Below are 16698 nucleotides of genomic sequence, written 5' to 3'. Positions count from 1 at the left end.
TGTTCTGCTTCTGTTAATACCACTGCTTCTTGATAACTCATGTTTTACAGATTATGTATACAGCACGTCCTCCCGGACAACGAACAATTACTCAATGTAAACAATGACTTTTGAACCTGAAAAACTTTTACAAATACATGGCTGGACGTGTTATAAACATGTTTCAACCCTAAATTATGTGGGTGCATAGTCCTGACATATAAAAAGAGATATTTTCAACATAATTGTCTTACTTAAAAGTACATGCTTCAAATACCTATGTAAACAATTTCTTAATCTTAAGCCCTTTAAAAAAGTGTTATTCATGCCCAGTTAGGTTTTTTTTTTAGGTCACATTATTTAGGCTCTCTGTGCCTGTATTCACATGTTTTAGGCCATGTGTTCTCCCATGTTGCATTGCTGATGACCACCATCAGGTGTATGTGTGTACCTGGATATGCTGTCTCTGGAGGCCGTGGAGTCCTGGCTCTCCATGCGGTAGTTTCCTCGCCTTCTTTTGACCCTGGTGGATCCAGAGACTGACTCCTCCTCACTGAGTATTTCCATGCTGGCCTGCCTGGACATGTTGAGCCTCATGGCTTTCTGGTAGTAGACATGGATGCTCTCTCTGGACGGCACGTTACCCTGGTGGTACAAAAAAAAGTATTCATCTACACTTTCTCCTTTTATCACTAAAGGTCCATATCGGTTATTAACTTATATATATTTAAAACTGAGACATTTTAAGATTTAAAAACTTCCTTCAAAACAACTTCTTCCATATTCTTGGTACCTTTTTGACCTCTCTAGTCAGCATGCAGCGCTCTATACGCAGCACAGTGGAGATGTCGATGTACTCCCTGCACATGTCATTCATCCACCTAGTGAAGCTTTCCACCGCCGTTTGGAAGAGCACCCAGGTGAACTTGATGATGTTGAACACTCGCTTGATGATGTTGTCTGAGGAAGGAATACAACACATAGCGGTTAGGTTACCGTAATTTAACTTTTCAGGGCGTACTATAGAGCATTCAAATGAGTGTCTCTTATTGGAGCTGAAATTAGATGATTTTTGTATTAATATGTAAAACTAAATATGCAACATAACATGAATTAACAAACATACTAATGATAAAATAAAATACAGGCAAATAAAAATCTAATTGTTAGTGTCATAATTTTTCCTCATTTTATTTGGAAGTTTCTGAAATTTCACCATCACTTTCCCGAAGAAGTATCCTTCCCAACACCAGAATTTAATTTCGACAGAAAGGCGAATCAGTAGCTTCTAGGTTTAGGAAAATAGAAGCCATTTATATTTTTAGGATAATGACTTTTGATTAAAGGATTCTTAAAATCTGTAATTAGTTCCCCTCTCTGACAGCCCAAACATGGGTAAAAACTAAATCTAGTATTTTAGTTATTTAGAATCTTTTGTGCATTTTAAAGCTTGTTAAAACTTAAAGAGAGAAACTTTATGGCACAAAATAAAGTCGTTTGTCTTTATTTCAAGATGTAATAAAACACATTTCTTCTAAAGAAACCAACCTGGACCACCAGTCTTCTTGTTTTCCTCTTCTTTTTCTCCCCCATCTGAGAGCTCTCCAAGGTCTATGGTTACATGACCTGCTGCAGGACAGTAAAGACACCTCAATGTGGTTCATTCAAAGTCATTCTCACACCTAACTAGTCCTTCACACAGTTTAATGTGAGTTTTTTGTCTTTAGAATTTACTTACCTTCTTTCTTGCTTTTTCTGTGTCTGACTCCTTTTGTGTATTTTTTCCAGAATTTGCGTTTCTCTTTGCCTCGTGCTCTTAGTGCAGCTTTAGGGTCTGTGATCCAAGCGTGGTAAAGAAACTAGAGGAAAAATGTTAAATTTTAAAAAGAAGAAAGTACTCATGCATATAAAACATGTGGTAAGACGTACGACTAGACAAAGCAAAACAATGAACCAACTGAAGGTGGTTTGCATGCTTTTGTGTATTTATTACAAATATACTGTACATGTAGACTTAACACTTCTCTGAGAGAATACCTAAACTATTCAAATTTATATCAACGTAGGAAAATATGCAGCGGTTGTTAGTTTCTTGTTCTAACCAAAAAAAAACGCTTTTTCAAAACAACACATCCAAAAATGTAACTACTGCATGCTAAATGCTGTGCTCATGATGAATTAATGTTAGATCTTTGAAGATAATATAACAAGTGAGGTCTTTTACCTGCTCTTTTGTAACATAACAACGAGTGAGGTCTTTTACCTGCTCTTTTGTAACATAACGAGTGAGGTCTTTTACCTGCTCTTTTGTAACATAACGAGTGAGGTCTTTTACCTGCTCTTTTGTAACATAACGAGTGAGGTCTTTTACCTGCTCTTTTGTAAAATAACAACTAGTGAGGTCTTTTACCTGCTCTTTTGTAACATAACAACGTGTGAGGTCTTTTACCTGCTCTTTTGTAACATAACAACGTGTGAGGTCTTTTACCTGCTCTTTTGTAACATAACAATAAGTAAGGTCTTTTACCTGCTCTTTTGTAACATAACAATGAGTAAGATCTTTTACCTGCTCTTTTGTAAACTGTATTGAGATTACATTGGTTATGAATTGGCCCTATACAAATGAAGATTGATTGATTGAAAAATCTGTCAAATCTGTAATCAAACAACATGGATTACAGAGTTACAGAATATCCCAGGAACAGGTTTTTATGGTTTGCAGTGTATAATCATTATAGCCAAAGACACCAGTCAATAATATTAAGAATGAAAACATTTGCAGTTATGCACTGAAACACACAAAACCACCAGGGTTACTTAAAACACAAACATTAATCTTCATCAGGGACAAGGTTAAGCACTAATTGCTAAAATTTATCATAATAATAGAATCCAGTTCAAAGCAGTAAACCACATGAAAAGTCACAAACGGACAGAAAACACAAAAAGGGTAGTACCATGTCAGAATAAAGTACTACATCATGCATACAGTTGAGCTCAGAAAAGAACATGCAAAAGGTCAAATGATTTCCATTCCAGTTAACGTTGGATGATTTTTGCCAAAGCAGAACATCAAACATGAGCTTGAAAGTCAGTACTCTGTGGCATTACTTGATATTCAACATGGCAGGTGTTTGAACAGAAAGCAAACTGTGTTAGCTCGGGTTAGTACCTTTCCTGCCTTCACTACATACTGCAGGATAGTTTTAGGCAGCTTAATGATAGACCTGGGTAAAGCCAGAACAGCAGATAGAAACTTCCCAATAGCTCGCTACGGAGAGACAACAGAGTCAGAGATTAGTAGATTAATGGATTAGTAGTAAATCATTTCAAATTTGCAGAAACAGCAGCTGTTTACTTTGTTAGGAGACAGCGAACAAAGAGAATTATATCATCATCACATTCCCCTGAGTGTTGGTGAGGGGTGGGGCAAAATATTGATACAGCAATACATTGTTGTCTTGACTTGCGTAATACAATTATCAAATCATTGGTGCCAAAAATTTAAATCCTATTACTAAAAAATATAGTGCAAATCTGTGCAAATTTCCCTCGTCATGTCACTACTTCATGACTCCTCATGGTGGATCTTAAGACATGAATTAGGATAACATGAACATTAGTTAATAGCGGTATAACATCAGACAGCTGGGAAAAGAAGTGAAGAGATGCAGCGTGACAAGAGGTAAGTTGACACCAAATTGCAGTGAATAAAAACATTTTATATCCCCCAGTTAATCAGATATCACAATGTATCATTGCATGGTTGTCTTGTTTTATATATCAATAATCCTTGTGTGATATCTTCGTACTCGTAGGCCACTCGCCTATCATATTGTATCGTATAGTTTCATACCCTATCGTATCACATTGCCACTTACTGTGCAAGTCCCAACCCCAGTGTATTCAGTTTTCATAACAAGTGCTTTTATCAGTCATTAAAAGCAGTTCATCAACAATTAAACTTTGAACATTGAAAAAAAAAACATATATTGTGTTAGATGTATTTTCAGCTTTGTTCACAATGTGTTCTATTGTTCTTGTATTTTGAATGATAAACAAATTAAAAGTTTGCATCACAAAAGTAATCACAACTGTAATTAGTAATCACGGAACAATGTTACTATCTTGTTTGGCACTGACAGTTGAACTACCTGAAACGCTGACTTCTTTGGGGGCTCGTCATCTTTTTTCTCCTCTTCCTCCTCTTCCTCCTCACTGTCAGTTTCAAATAAGTAATAGTCTCCACTTCTAACCACTGAGAGGCAGAAGGCAAAGTTAAGCTACAATCAGTCAAACAGAGCATGTTAACAGTAAGAAAAACAGGTTTCAAGGAAGGTTCCTTTGCTTAAAGGAACATCAAACCTATGGAACTGTTATTGTTGCAAAACAATTTGCTAATGTATAAAAAGATCAACAAATGTACATACAGCTCTGTACACAGATGTATTCACAGAGCACATTTAGAAACTGCTCCACATATGGGCAGATATGCTAGGTTACGCTTTTGTGGATCTGTTTCCGTATTTGTGGATCTTTGTACGCGTTTGTGGATCTATTTAGGAACTTAAGAGACCCATTTGTGGATCTATGTATGCATTTGTGGATCTGTTTATGAATTTGTTGATCTCTGTACACATTTGTGGATCTGTTTACACAAGTGTTTTGCAACAATAATATCTCCATATAAACCACTTACCATTAAATTGTAATTTAGAACATATAAAACATTAAACCTAGCCTATATGATACAGTTAAGAATCAAAAATCATCAAACATGAAAAGGTGAAAAGAGAAAATCAAGGAAACACATCAGAAACACATATGCGACTTGTTTAAGAATGAGCACAAAGCACAATGAAGCATGTCTATTAGAAACTCTTACTCCAGTAGTAGCCTTTAAATTACACGACAGAGCCAGTGACGTCTGTCTGTTAGTTAAGTGTTGGAAGCAATGGGACAGACAGGGCTGACTTATGTCCTTGAACAGAACCACAATGGGCGGGGAGTGAGGGAGGATGCTGGGGTATGGAGATGAAACATCAGACGACGAGGAGATAAAGTAGAGAAATAATTTGTAATGTGGGGGTGGAGTATGATATGAGACATGAGTTCCAACCAAAAAGGACACCTCTGTATTGACTCAAAGAGTTGCTGGTGTTTATATATCTACAATTAAGTCCTGATTTGAGTTATGCGGTAACTTGTCCAATGGTTGTTGCTGTTCCCTCCAAGGTAACACCCATTTGGTGATCATGTCTGCAGGCAAAGAATGAACAAACTCTTCATCCTTTATTCCAGTACTGAGAATAAAGGCGAGTGGACTTCATATCTTTGCATGAAAATGTTTTACAACAGAGAGATTCTCTACTGTGGACTCTGTAGGTGAAACCAATGGTGGTGTTTATGTTTCAAATGATGTCGAGTACAAACCTCCAGCCAATAGTCTTTTTCTCATTCTTTGTTGTCTCGCCGTGTCTATTTAAGGAAACCCTGCTCCGCACCGATACTGACACGGTTTTAGAGCTCATCTTGAGACTGAAGAGCCTCCCCACACACTGTGTACAGTTACATGAGAGCTACAGGTCACAAGGGCCCTTAAATAGAGACAGAAAAGGACTAAAGTCTGGAAGGATCAAGGCTACTGTGTGTTGGTGCCTTCAGAGCCCAGGGGCAGTATGGGAATCCTCAGCGTTCTGGTCAAGGACACAAGGGCCAATCAGAGTGGAGGAAGAGAAAAAAAGGGGTTTGGGAGGGGTTAACCTACTGGAAGCATGGTCAACCCACGGCCTCCACCACTGCTTTTTTTTGGTCTTGGCTTTCGTTCGCTGTGCTCCTAAAATTTCACAAATACAGCAATGCAACATTTGATAAGAAAATTAATAATTCTGTATAATTCAAGGCATATTTATACTTATCTCCTCTTTTAGATCCAATACTAAAGAAAATACATTTCATTTCATATTTTAACGTCTTAATACACTCTCACCCATCTTCCTCAATCACTACTAGCTTACATATAAGCTAAACACAAACTTTCCTAACAATTGCTCCACAGAGAGAGGCCTTGGCAGCCTTCATCATACCGTCATCATCATCCTCCTCAGGCTGGACGAGGGTCTGTCCTTCTCCAGACTCCTGTGCTATGCTCAGCATCTTCTCCTTGCCCCTCTTAAACTTTTGCTGCCTCACCTTAATGCGCTCCATCCTGATTAAATCAGAGAGACGGTGAAGAGACACAAAGTATCGACACAGAGGAACAGCACATAAACATCCCCTGGCTTCACATGGAAATTAGTGTATGTTATGTAATGTTGGAGTGCTCATTAGAGCGGGTGAGTGGATATTATCAGTGCTTATGAGTATCTCCTGAGCTAACTGTAAGTGGTGGAAATACATAGCTTTTATGTAGTATATACATATACACTAAGAGATGGCTTCCTGGAAGCATAAAAGACAAAGTCAGGGGTGAAATGACTTTCCAAGTCATGTTTATGCCTACATTGTACTTGGACTAATGAAACATTCTTAAAATTAAATCAGATAAACATAACCAGGCTTCATGGTTTGGTGTAACTTGTAGGGTTATTTGGTTATTTTTACACCTCGGGCCTATTTTCAAATATTTTAAGGATCTAAATGACTAAAAGGTGCTAAATTATTTGGAATTTCTCCTGCAGGAATTTGTCCCGTCTCCGCTGGCAGCCATCAAACAGGCCGGATTTGAAGCAATGTAATTCTTTCAAGCAACTAAGCCCAATCAAAGTCTGTCTAAAAAATGCACTTGTTGTGCCATCATTTTTATGGATCTCTATTACTTAAAATTCCTCAGACAGTTCTGTCTTAAAGCTCCTGGTGCACACTGTGGACATGGAGGTACATCAAATCAACAAATTTGATATGCACACCCTCATATTATTATACATATATATATATATATTTTCAGTTATTTTAGTCTGCTAACCTCATAAAAACAGTCAAAAGCCAAGTCAAATATTTAGAGTCTCACTGTCTCTTCAGCTGCTCCACAGATTTGCGCTCCTCCTCCAGTCTGGCTCTCACCGCCTTCACTATGGTGGCCTGGAAGAGCTCCGCCCCTCTGAAACACAAATTGGTGAACAAGCATATGCTTACAGTCGCTGTAAATGTTTAAGGGGTTTGACTCTATTTGACTTATTCTTGTCCCAACATGTATGCTATACATACAAATCTCTGACTGACTCCTCTTACTTCTGAAACTTTATCTCTCTTTTAAGCCAGAATGGTTTGGCTTCGCAGCTAAGGGGTTAAATTAATTCCCTAATTTTCTATCCATGGCTTAACTGTACTAAGGGCATCTGTCATCAGGATCCTAGTTGAATTTTGCTTGATTAGTTTTTATAAGTTTCAGTGGAGAAGTTAAAAATGATAGTTAAACCTTATTAAACTTCCAGAGTTTTTACGAGGAAGAAACACCAAGCTGTCAGATAATAATTTTTTAAAAATTTTGATTGGTTAATAGAGAGGCAGGGTTTTATTTTCCTACATGTCAATGTTATTTTTGACATTAATATTGTGATCTAGCATCTGGATAGCCTCACTGTATTGGAGCGCTTAGCTCTTTAAAATTCTAAATGTTACAATTAGAAGTTTTTACAGCAAACAGCAACAAACACTTAACAATGACATTAATGCCAAATACTTTCAATCTTAAGGGACTTGTATACTCACAAATCTAACCACTGCATACAGTCATAAACATTGTCATAAACTATATCGGACTAGCACTGGTGGGCCTCAGCTCAGCCTACATTGTGTACCTTGAAGCGAGAATCTGTGAGGCTCTGATATCAGCCACCACGTGGAGGAAGTAGTAGCTCATGAAGACTCGTCTCTGCAGAAGCAGGAATGCGAAGCAGATACTGTCCCAGATGATGCCGGCTTCATTCCTGGGCAGATCACACTGGTAATCCGTTTCAGCTGCAACATGCATACAACAAAGGAGATGGTATTTATTCAAAGTCTTTTATAAAACTGAACTATTGACTTGACTCAGAACACATTAACTGATCAGCAGATTGAGAGTCATACATCTGGAAGAATTTCATTGTCAGTGTGGACGTTTTCACATCCAAACACAGGTAAACTTCAGGACATGTCTCTGAAATGCAATGCAATCTCCTCTCTCTCTTTTTATTGATTTATTTATTTAATCTAAACAGACATCTGCTTCTTCTAAAGCGAAAGGGGATTATTTATCTTCCTGTGAAATTATTTTTTTTTAATTACAAGATGCACATGATATAAAATGTTGAGTCCACTCACCTTTCTTGGTGTTGATTTTGTAGTCCTTGATGGTGCAGGCAAGGCTGAGTAACTGGATCAACCAGCAGTTGTTCACGATCAGTACATTGATGTATCCACAGGCCAAGATCTAAGAAGAGGAAGCACAATGTATTATTAACTTCAACACAATAACTTACATGATGTATTTTCTTGACATGTCTTTGTGATTATCTTTGATTTTGCAGAACACAAAGGCGGTGTTTGTATTTTTTTTTTTTTAAGAACAGAAAAGTTGTTAGTGATTTCTTGTTTTTACATGCAAATTCATTTTGACAGTTTTCAAATTTCACCATTCCAGAAACTGATTTAGTCATTGCTGACATGTTTTGTATCTTGTTGGCTCATTTGTGATGGACCACTCACAGATAAAATATTCTTCATGGTGATTACAAAGACGTTGTAGGCGATCAGGAAGTCCCAGTAATGGAGGATCTTTTTGATTGGTTTGAGCAGGAGGTCGCCACCAAAGAGAAGGAAGTAGAAACAGGCCACCAGGTAGCCCATACAGAAGATGCTGATGCGCGTTGTCCCGGTGATGAAGATGATGGTGAGGACAAACCAGAACAAGTAGCTAAACATGATGACCTTCAGCATGTCCAGGTAGGACCTAGGGGACGGTGGCAAAACCAATGTGTTAGCAAATTTCCCAACAGAAAAATGATTTTGTTCTTTGCAGTTTCAACTATCAAGAGAACAACTGTAAACCCACCCAGACCCACGTAAAGTGTAGGCTTTAAACTCTAGTTACACGATGGATGGACTTGGACTTGCATATCATTATTCCAGTCTTCCCACCATGTCACATTCACACCACTTCCACACACTGATGGTCGAGGATGGTACGTACTGTTCCATTCACATGCTGCTGGCTATGCAGTGTCTGGCCCAAGGACATTTTAACATGTGTCTGCAGAAGCTGGGGAGTCAAACTACCAACCTTCTGGTGAAGAGTCTGGCTTAACCACTGAACCACAGCCCATAGTTGACCTTGACATCCTGATATTTTATTATGAGACTATATCTTGCTCTTATTCATCGTGTTTTTATTGTTCATTTTACTCATTTTAACTGTTCTGTCATGGGGCGCTGGTGGCGCAGTGGTTAGTGCGCGCGCCCTATGTATGGAGGGGCGGCCCAGGTTCAAATCCCACCTGTGGCTCCCTTCCCGCATGTCATTCCCTACTCTTTCTCCCTGATTTCCAACTCTATCCACTGTCCTATATCTCCATTAAAGGCACAAAAAAAAGAAAAAATAGATCATAAAAAAAAAAAAAAATTGTTCTGTCATTTTGTTATTTAGAGCACTTTGGTCAACTGTGTCTGTTTCAAATGTGATTCATAAATAAACTTCTACTCGACTTGACTTAACTTAAAGGGCCCATATTCAGCCTTTTCTGGTTTTATATGCTCTTTAGTGTGTTTTCCAAGTGTCCTGTGCATGTTTAGGCACATCTATGTGCAAAAATTCAAAGTCTGCGGAAACGCGGCTTCTCCTACCTCCTCCTGTTAGCTGCAGCATTAGCCGCATGTAACGCTCGGTTCTAGCCCCCCTCGATAAAAATGTGTCAGTGCAGCGTCATTGTCAGTGTGAGATCACCCTGCAGTTCATGTTGAAATTTCCGAGAAGCGTGCTGAGCAACTGACCAATAACGACAGAGCGGATCGGCAGACCAATCAGAGCAGACTTGGCCCACGTGGGGTCTAACAGTGTGGGCTCAACAGAGTGCAGCTGACGATCTCAGAGCGGAGAGGGAGCAAGGAGGAGCAGTACATGAAAACAGACACTTTTTTCGAACTTTAGATATTGTGAACGTACAAAAGTAAGTACATAGATTAAAAATACGAACCCCAAAAAGGGCAGAATATGACCTCTTTAAACAGCTGACTACAGCTTCATATATTTTTCACCTGATGGCATCAGAACTAACTTCATGACATCTAAGAAAATCTTTTAAGATCCTACAAAGTCCATGAACAGGTTTCAATCCCATGATGTCGAAGGTTAATATCCCAGACTCAGCCAGCAGAGGTAAGCTGCTGATAAGGATTCACGTTCACCCAACGACAGGAGACGAAACAACATTTCAGTTCATTCTGTTGCAGTGTGCATAATCGACCCATCAATCACACTGAATGTTTCACTTAGCGTCAGGACACCGGTAAGAGGCTGATCAATAAAAGTGAACCAGAGTGAAACCTGACTCCTGTCACACAGCACAGGTGCACCACTGCATGTCCTGTGTCTAACATGGTAAAAGCATGCAAGCGTAGAGAGACCATTAGTATGATGTGTAGGAAGCTGATCACCTGGAAAAACATGGGGCGCTAATAACCGCTGCACTGTTTAGGAAGCAGCTTTGATGAAGTGGGTTAGGATCGGACGATGTGTTGATGGGCCGGAATAGCTGAGTGAGTGTCCTTCTTCATCAGGGGGGAGAAAATACCTTTTCCATACTTAAAAGCTATTTATTGAGTTAGAGTACAGGGCAAAAGCGTCTGAGTCGCGGAGTGACGGACAGAGTGTTTCTGTGGATTATGGATTTCTCTCCCCCCCCCCCCCCCCTTCTCTAGTAGCCGTAATTTGATCCTGGAGGAAAACGATGGAATAAGTGCAGAGCTGCTTTGGCGTGGACAGACGGGCTGCATGTACTGCTCTCTTTCTCTCTACTATAGGGCTTGTTGATGGACACAGAGTGCGTTAATAAAAGACTTGTCCACTTTGTGCATCAAAACAGTGGAATGTGAAGAGCATATAATCAATGACTGTGGACAGGTCAGGATGCTCTCCATGTATTTCAAACTTGCTTTCTATTTCTCTGCCTCCAAAAAACCTTCTCTATTTTTTTTATATGCAAAGACAACAAGTTAGTATCTCTGGATTCAAATATCAGACAGCAGCCGAATTCTGAATCATGTATGCTAGTGATGCTAGTGTCTTTATTTAATAATGACTCAGTAAGCTACTGTCTCTCTACTTGTTTTACCTCATTTTTATTTATCAAGGATAAGGGATTGATGAGCGAGGAAGTTCTTATTCAGAAACACCCCACTTAAGATTTCTACAGTTTGATACCTAGTTTGCCTTTGAGCAGCTTGAATTTAGAGGTTAGGGTTGTGCCTTTTCAGCCCAAATCTAACCAGTTATGTAACACCGTGTGATGTAGTTTTGATGAATGATAACTAGAAACAATAGCAACCCACTACTGACTGTATATAACGATGGACAGCGCATATTCACCTCCTCCTGTCACACAAAACTGAACTGAAATTAGCCCCTACACCGGGCGCTGACATTTTGTTTTTGTGATGACATTTGGAGCCAGCGTCAGTGCAGGAGAGCTTGTCTGATCGAGCCGCAGTACTAACATCTGTCATGATTTAGTGTCGTTTAATTTGCGTTGTTGTCATTTCCTCTTTTATTGTCATTTTCCAACCTACTGTTTCTCTATTTCCTGTGTGTATTTTCCTGTTTATGTTCCTTTGTTTAGGCTTAAGTGTTTCCTGTTTGAAGATTGATGCCTCTGTGTGTCATGTCGAGTGTTTCTTCCTGCCCTTGAGTGATCCCTCCAGTTTAGATTAATAAAGTACAATATAATTTAAAAAAATATCTATTGAATGCCATTTCAGAGAAACAAAATATAACTTGTATTTGTTGTTCAACATCATTCTTAAGCACTAAAGCGTATTTAAATCATGTGTATCTATTCATGCAACACTTTGCATCCCAAATAATACCTGAGCAAATCCTGAATAAAGTAGCTGTCACAAACTAAAAGGCACAGATTAATTTCCTGGAGAATGTGAGTGATATGTAGGCATGTAGGTCTCTTTGCTTAAATCCAGATGCTGCTTTCGTCTAATTTATTTGGAATTAGATTACATTTGATCTTTTGTGATAAGGGCTTGTAAAGTTGCATTGACAGAGTAGAATTAAAGCACTCATCTTACTTTCCAGGTATATACTTTGCTGTCAGTAATATAATAAAAGTGCATCTCTGATACCATGAGACAGCGCCATATTTGATCAAATAGTTAGAATAATATCACATTTAAGTTTTGAAATGCAAAAATAGGATTTATTTCCATATTCTGAATACATGTAGCCTCAAAGGAACATATCATTAGGCCACTCTCTGCTGCTGTGTGAATACAGCAAAATGTCAGTAAATCTGCTTTACCTGCAGTGGATGAAGTCGGGAACGGGGTTGTGGACGCTAAAAGAGGCTGCGTCCAAATCTCTGCAGATCTCCACGTTGTCTCCAGCCATGATACGGACTGCAGCTTTGTTTTCATCGTCAAAGACCTGCCTCTGCATGGAGGCACACAACAGCAACATGAAGTCATCTAGGAAAGGAGTGAGGAGAGGATACAGCTAAATTCAACTGAACAGATTCGCTACCGAAACACTGATTTAAAAACTATAGTCATATAAAAGACCTCTACAACAAGTTAGTTTAGTTTGAACGACGTCTTACAGATGAGGAACGTTGGTTTGGGTCTGGTGAGGAAATCTGGAACGTAGAGCCACTTGACCACGTTGGAGTCTGTACTTGAGTTGGGAAACCTCCATGGGTAATCTGAAATGTAAACATAAACCATTATTAACACATCATCACGTCATTACATTATTATTTGTGATCCACATATGCTATGCCTTTAAGAGCCTTGACATGGTTACAAATAAAACACATGAAGAACATCAGAAATACAGAGAAACGACAGCTTTAATGATATGTCCTGTTCTAGTATGATGTGTTCTCGTAAGCATGTAACACAGTTTAAGGCCTCAGTGTTCTCTATCTATCGTTTGACTCTGAAGAAGTCGCAGTGCGTTGAAACGTTAGTCCTTTGCTCCTTTAATAAATCTGCCTTCACTGATTTGTGTGCTGCAGTATTTTATTTGGTTCCTGTCTTGAAGAAGGTATCCACTGAATTATATTTCTTGTACATCATATATCTTATTTCAACACAGATATGCCTTTGTAAAATAAACATTTTCATTTCTACACACAACACAACATAATCAAGTTAATCTAAAGTACAAATCTTAGTAAGGATAAATGAATGTTTGACAGAGAATTTACAGACAAAGAGCCTAAAATACCAAACACAAAGATAAGCAGCCTTTCTGTTATCAATTCAATACTTCAGCTTTGAGGCTACACTGCAGGAATAGAGAAATAAGAAAAGTCATCAAGTGCTTTGGGAACATTTTCTCAATTAAAATAACAAACACATGGCGTGTAAAAATGTGGATCAGACAAACCTTTACAGGCTGCTGGTGGGATCCCGATGCAGACAAAGTACTGGACAGTCAACATGCAGGCCAGGAAGCAGCAGTATTTGGGCCAGATCTCAGCGATGGCTTTCCTTCTGCGTTTATGCATGACTGCTATCAAAGCAAAGGCATGAAGCATGCCGTAGAAGTCCATACGCTGGCCGATTACGTTGACCACCAACAGCAGGCACGTCTGAAGAAAACGTAACAAAGACACAAATAAAGTAATAAAGCAAAAATTTGCAGAGGGAAAAAGTATTCTGAACTTCTTTTAGTTGTTTCTACCTCAAGTCCAAACTTGTAGAAGAAGTAGTTGATGAAGTATTTGATGAAGCTGATGATGCCGAGGTCCAGGTGCTGCCGTGTGATGTCATGGAAGATAATTCTCGCAGCAGGAGGTGACAGTTTGTTTCTCAGTCTGAAATATTCCTGATGGCGGTAGATCGTCACCTCGAATGCTAACAGAGCTAGCATCAAGAGGTTGTTCTGCACAGATGGTGGGAGGCAGAATTTATTTTTCAAATATTTATTTCTTTGGTAGAAAATAGACACTTGATGAAACACAGTTAAGACACTGGTTAACTGGCTGAATACTCAAATTATCTTGGTCATAAAAGCTTTTTTTCTGTGAAAAGAAAGTGTGGTTAATTTTGGCCCATCTTCCCTCTGCAACATTCCTTACCCTTTATTTAAATTCTGGAAACTTCTTGATTGATACTTGATTTCCTTCCACAGCTATGCAGGTGACACTTGACCAATTCTGTCTTTTGCCTAAACTTAATTTAAATATTCACCATTGTAAACACATATGCCCCCTAGTGTAAACTGAAAACTCTTCTCACCCTGAGGTAGCCCAGCAGGTCATCTTTCTTCTCCAGGCCCACCCAGTGTGCTGGTTCCACTAAGTCTTTATACAGCAGAGAGTTCTTCCTCAACTCTTCCTCCTCCTGCTGTGAGTAGCCACCTGGCTGTGGACAGAAAATAAGTGATATGATAAGTTATTCACTGCACCATTCCCTCTCAAACAATATATTGACCATGAAAGAAAACAATCTAAATGAGGATGCATTCAGATGTGCGACGTGTTATGCATGTATGTTTAATATAGGAATCCTTGGAACATGCACAAATCAAGAAGCATGTTTACAACGAGGTCCTAAATGCATTTTCTGATTATATTCACCATGCTAGCAGTGCAGTTCTGGGAATAAGTTGGAGGTTTTATAGACTTCAGCTGGTACAACATTTTGCATACGATGATGACGCACGTCCAGACAGTGCAAACGCTGGAGGCAAGGGGCCGATACTGGCTGTAGGGTAGTGCAAATGCCCAGGACACCAGGAACACGTAGTTCAACAAAGACACCTGCAGAAGAGACAATACAGGCGATTGATGAATAAGAACACATGGAAGAAACAAGCAGCGAGTCCAAAGAGAAATTGAATAAATACTACATGTTATGTAATGAAGATATTTCTGTATATTATTGAGTTTGCATCTTAGAGGTTTCTCAAAGGTTGACTTGAAGTTTTGTTTTTGTTTCAGGGTCCAAAGAAGTTTTAACAATGATGTTAGCCAGAATTTGTTTCTCAAATATGTTTATTCCATACACACATTAAGGGTTTTGTTTTGCTAGCGCATCTTTTGACTTGTCATTCATTCAAAACAGCAACATCTGATCTTCCTGCACCAGTACTGTCCATGTTGGTGGTTCAGCTTGGTTATCTAGGGTCTGCCTTCACCTTGCATACAAGGAACAAGGCAACACAATAAACAGGACAAACTACATCCAGAGTTCAGAGAATGATATGGACAAGGGCATATTTACAGTATAATTCTCATGGACAGAAGGGCATTATGGATAAAACTTCTTCTGGGATTTTTGAGCAATGGACTGTTTAAAAAGTTGGACAACATGACAGCTTCCCAAAAGTGAAGCCAAAAACACTTGGCGCTCGAGATTAAAGATTCCTGTCATCTAAATGTTTCTCAAACATGGCTTCTATCCCTAGAGTTGGTTCTTCCCTTTTTTCTGAGAAGTTTTGTTTTAATTTGTTATTTGATGCAATAAAGAGCCCTAACCCGAATCAAACACCAGGATTGACAGCTCTGTTGATAAATGTAGCATTTGTGTCGCTGTGTGTGAGGAGAAAAGGCTAGAGGAAACGTGACAAACACTAACACAAGGTAAATCAACTTTTCATTAACGTTAATGCCTGCTCCAAACATTAGAATCTGTTCTGCTGTGGACTCGATCAAAACACCCGTACGAGTGTTGTTTTATCAGTAAGGTAAATTGGCTTCAGTTTTGTACAACAGGATGGAGGTGGAAACTGTTGTCCATCTTTATATACAGTCATGCATGAACACCAGGGCTAAATACCTAATGCGTCTTGGATACAACTGATTAAGCAGATATGACTTCATGCAGACACTGAGTTTGTTCAGATCCCTCGATTCATACCTCTTCGACAGAAACCATGACGATGTAGCAGGACACGATCTTGATGATGTGGATCTCCAGCAGCCACCAGATGAACAGTTGCAGCTTATGGAAGTACTCCAAAAACTTGAGGAAGAGCACAGTCAGGCGGTCGACTACCAGGTGCCATTTATTCTTCAGATCTGAAGAAGAGATCAAAACCAGACACACTTACACTAACAACACGACTGCAGCGACGGAAAAAAGTGTTTCCAGGATTCACCTCTTAATTACAGTAGTTTGTCATGTTTCAACGCTGTTATCACTCTTTAATGACACTTTTAGTTTTGTGTCTTCTTACACACCGGCTCAAGCTGAAACAGAGCCATTCTCACTTTACACCATGAAATAAGTCTGGTGGTATTCTATGTCCTTTTTTTCACATTGAAAAAACAGATGTTCAATGTAGCAGAAGCCTGATAAATGTCTCCTCCTCACAACAGCTCTATTGCTGTGTAAAAACAAAAAACTTGAAAACCATTTTGATGCACAAAAACTTAAAAACAATCCTAGCAAAGACTTAATTCGACCTATTTACTCACTAAAAGAGCATTGTCTTTTACTCTCACCTCCTGTCATTGCTTTACAAAAGCGTTATATAATACATGATGTACTCTTCCCCTCTTCCTCTTC

The 16698-nt window shown here is 39.0% G+C and overlaps 1 protein-coding gene across 1 annotated transcript in view; it reads right to left on the bottom strand.

Moving 5' to 3' along the window:
- LOC132979408 (piezo-type mechanosensitive ion channel component 2) overlaps window positions 1–16698 on the bottom strand; it is an 88051-nt gene that overhangs the window by 17403 nt on the left and 53950 nt on the right. Inside the window, exons 18-36 of the mRNA XM_061045172.1 lie at window positions 16048–16208; window positions 14766–14948; window positions 14425–14550; window positions 13868–14068; window positions 13571–13775; window positions 12780–12881; window positions 12483–12648; window positions 8668–8911; window positions 8284–8392; window positions 7779–7938; window positions 6989–7078; window positions 6066–6187; window positions 5747–5815; window positions 4134–4237; window positions 3152–3250; window positions 1718–1838; window positions 1528–1608; window positions 773–939; window positions 431–624 (exon numbers count right to left, since the gene is read on the bottom strand). Of these exons, the coding sequence (XP_060901155.1) occupies window positions 431–624; window positions 773–939; window positions 1528–1608; window positions 1718–1838; window positions 3152–3250; window positions 4134–4237; window positions 5747–5815; window positions 6066–6187; window positions 6989–7078; window positions 7779–7938; window positions 8284–8392; window positions 8668–8911; window positions 12483–12648; window positions 12780–12881; window positions 13571–13775; window positions 13868–14068; window positions 14425–14550; window positions 14766–14948; window positions 16048–16208 (2704 nt within the window). The remainder of the gene's footprint in view (window positions 1–430; window positions 625–772; window positions 940–1527; window positions 1609–1717; window positions 1839–3151; window positions 3251–4133; window positions 4238–5746; window positions 5816–6065; window positions 6188–6988; window positions 7079–7778; window positions 7939–8283; window positions 8393–8667; window positions 8912–12482; window positions 12649–12779; window positions 12882–13570; window positions 13776–13867; window positions 14069–14424; window positions 14551–14765; window positions 14949–16047; window positions 16209–16698) is intronic.

The sequence above is a fragment of the Labrus mixtus genome, chromosome 8 (assembly GCF_963584025.1).
Source record: "Labrus mixtus chromosome 8, fLabMix1.1, whole genome shotgun sequence".
Taxonomy (NCBI): domain Eukaryota; kingdom Metazoa; phylum Chordata; class Actinopteri; order Labriformes; family Labridae; genus Labrus; species Labrus mixtus.
Note: the sequence above shows the minus strand (reverse complement) of the source record. Positions and strands in the feature narration are given on the sequence as shown.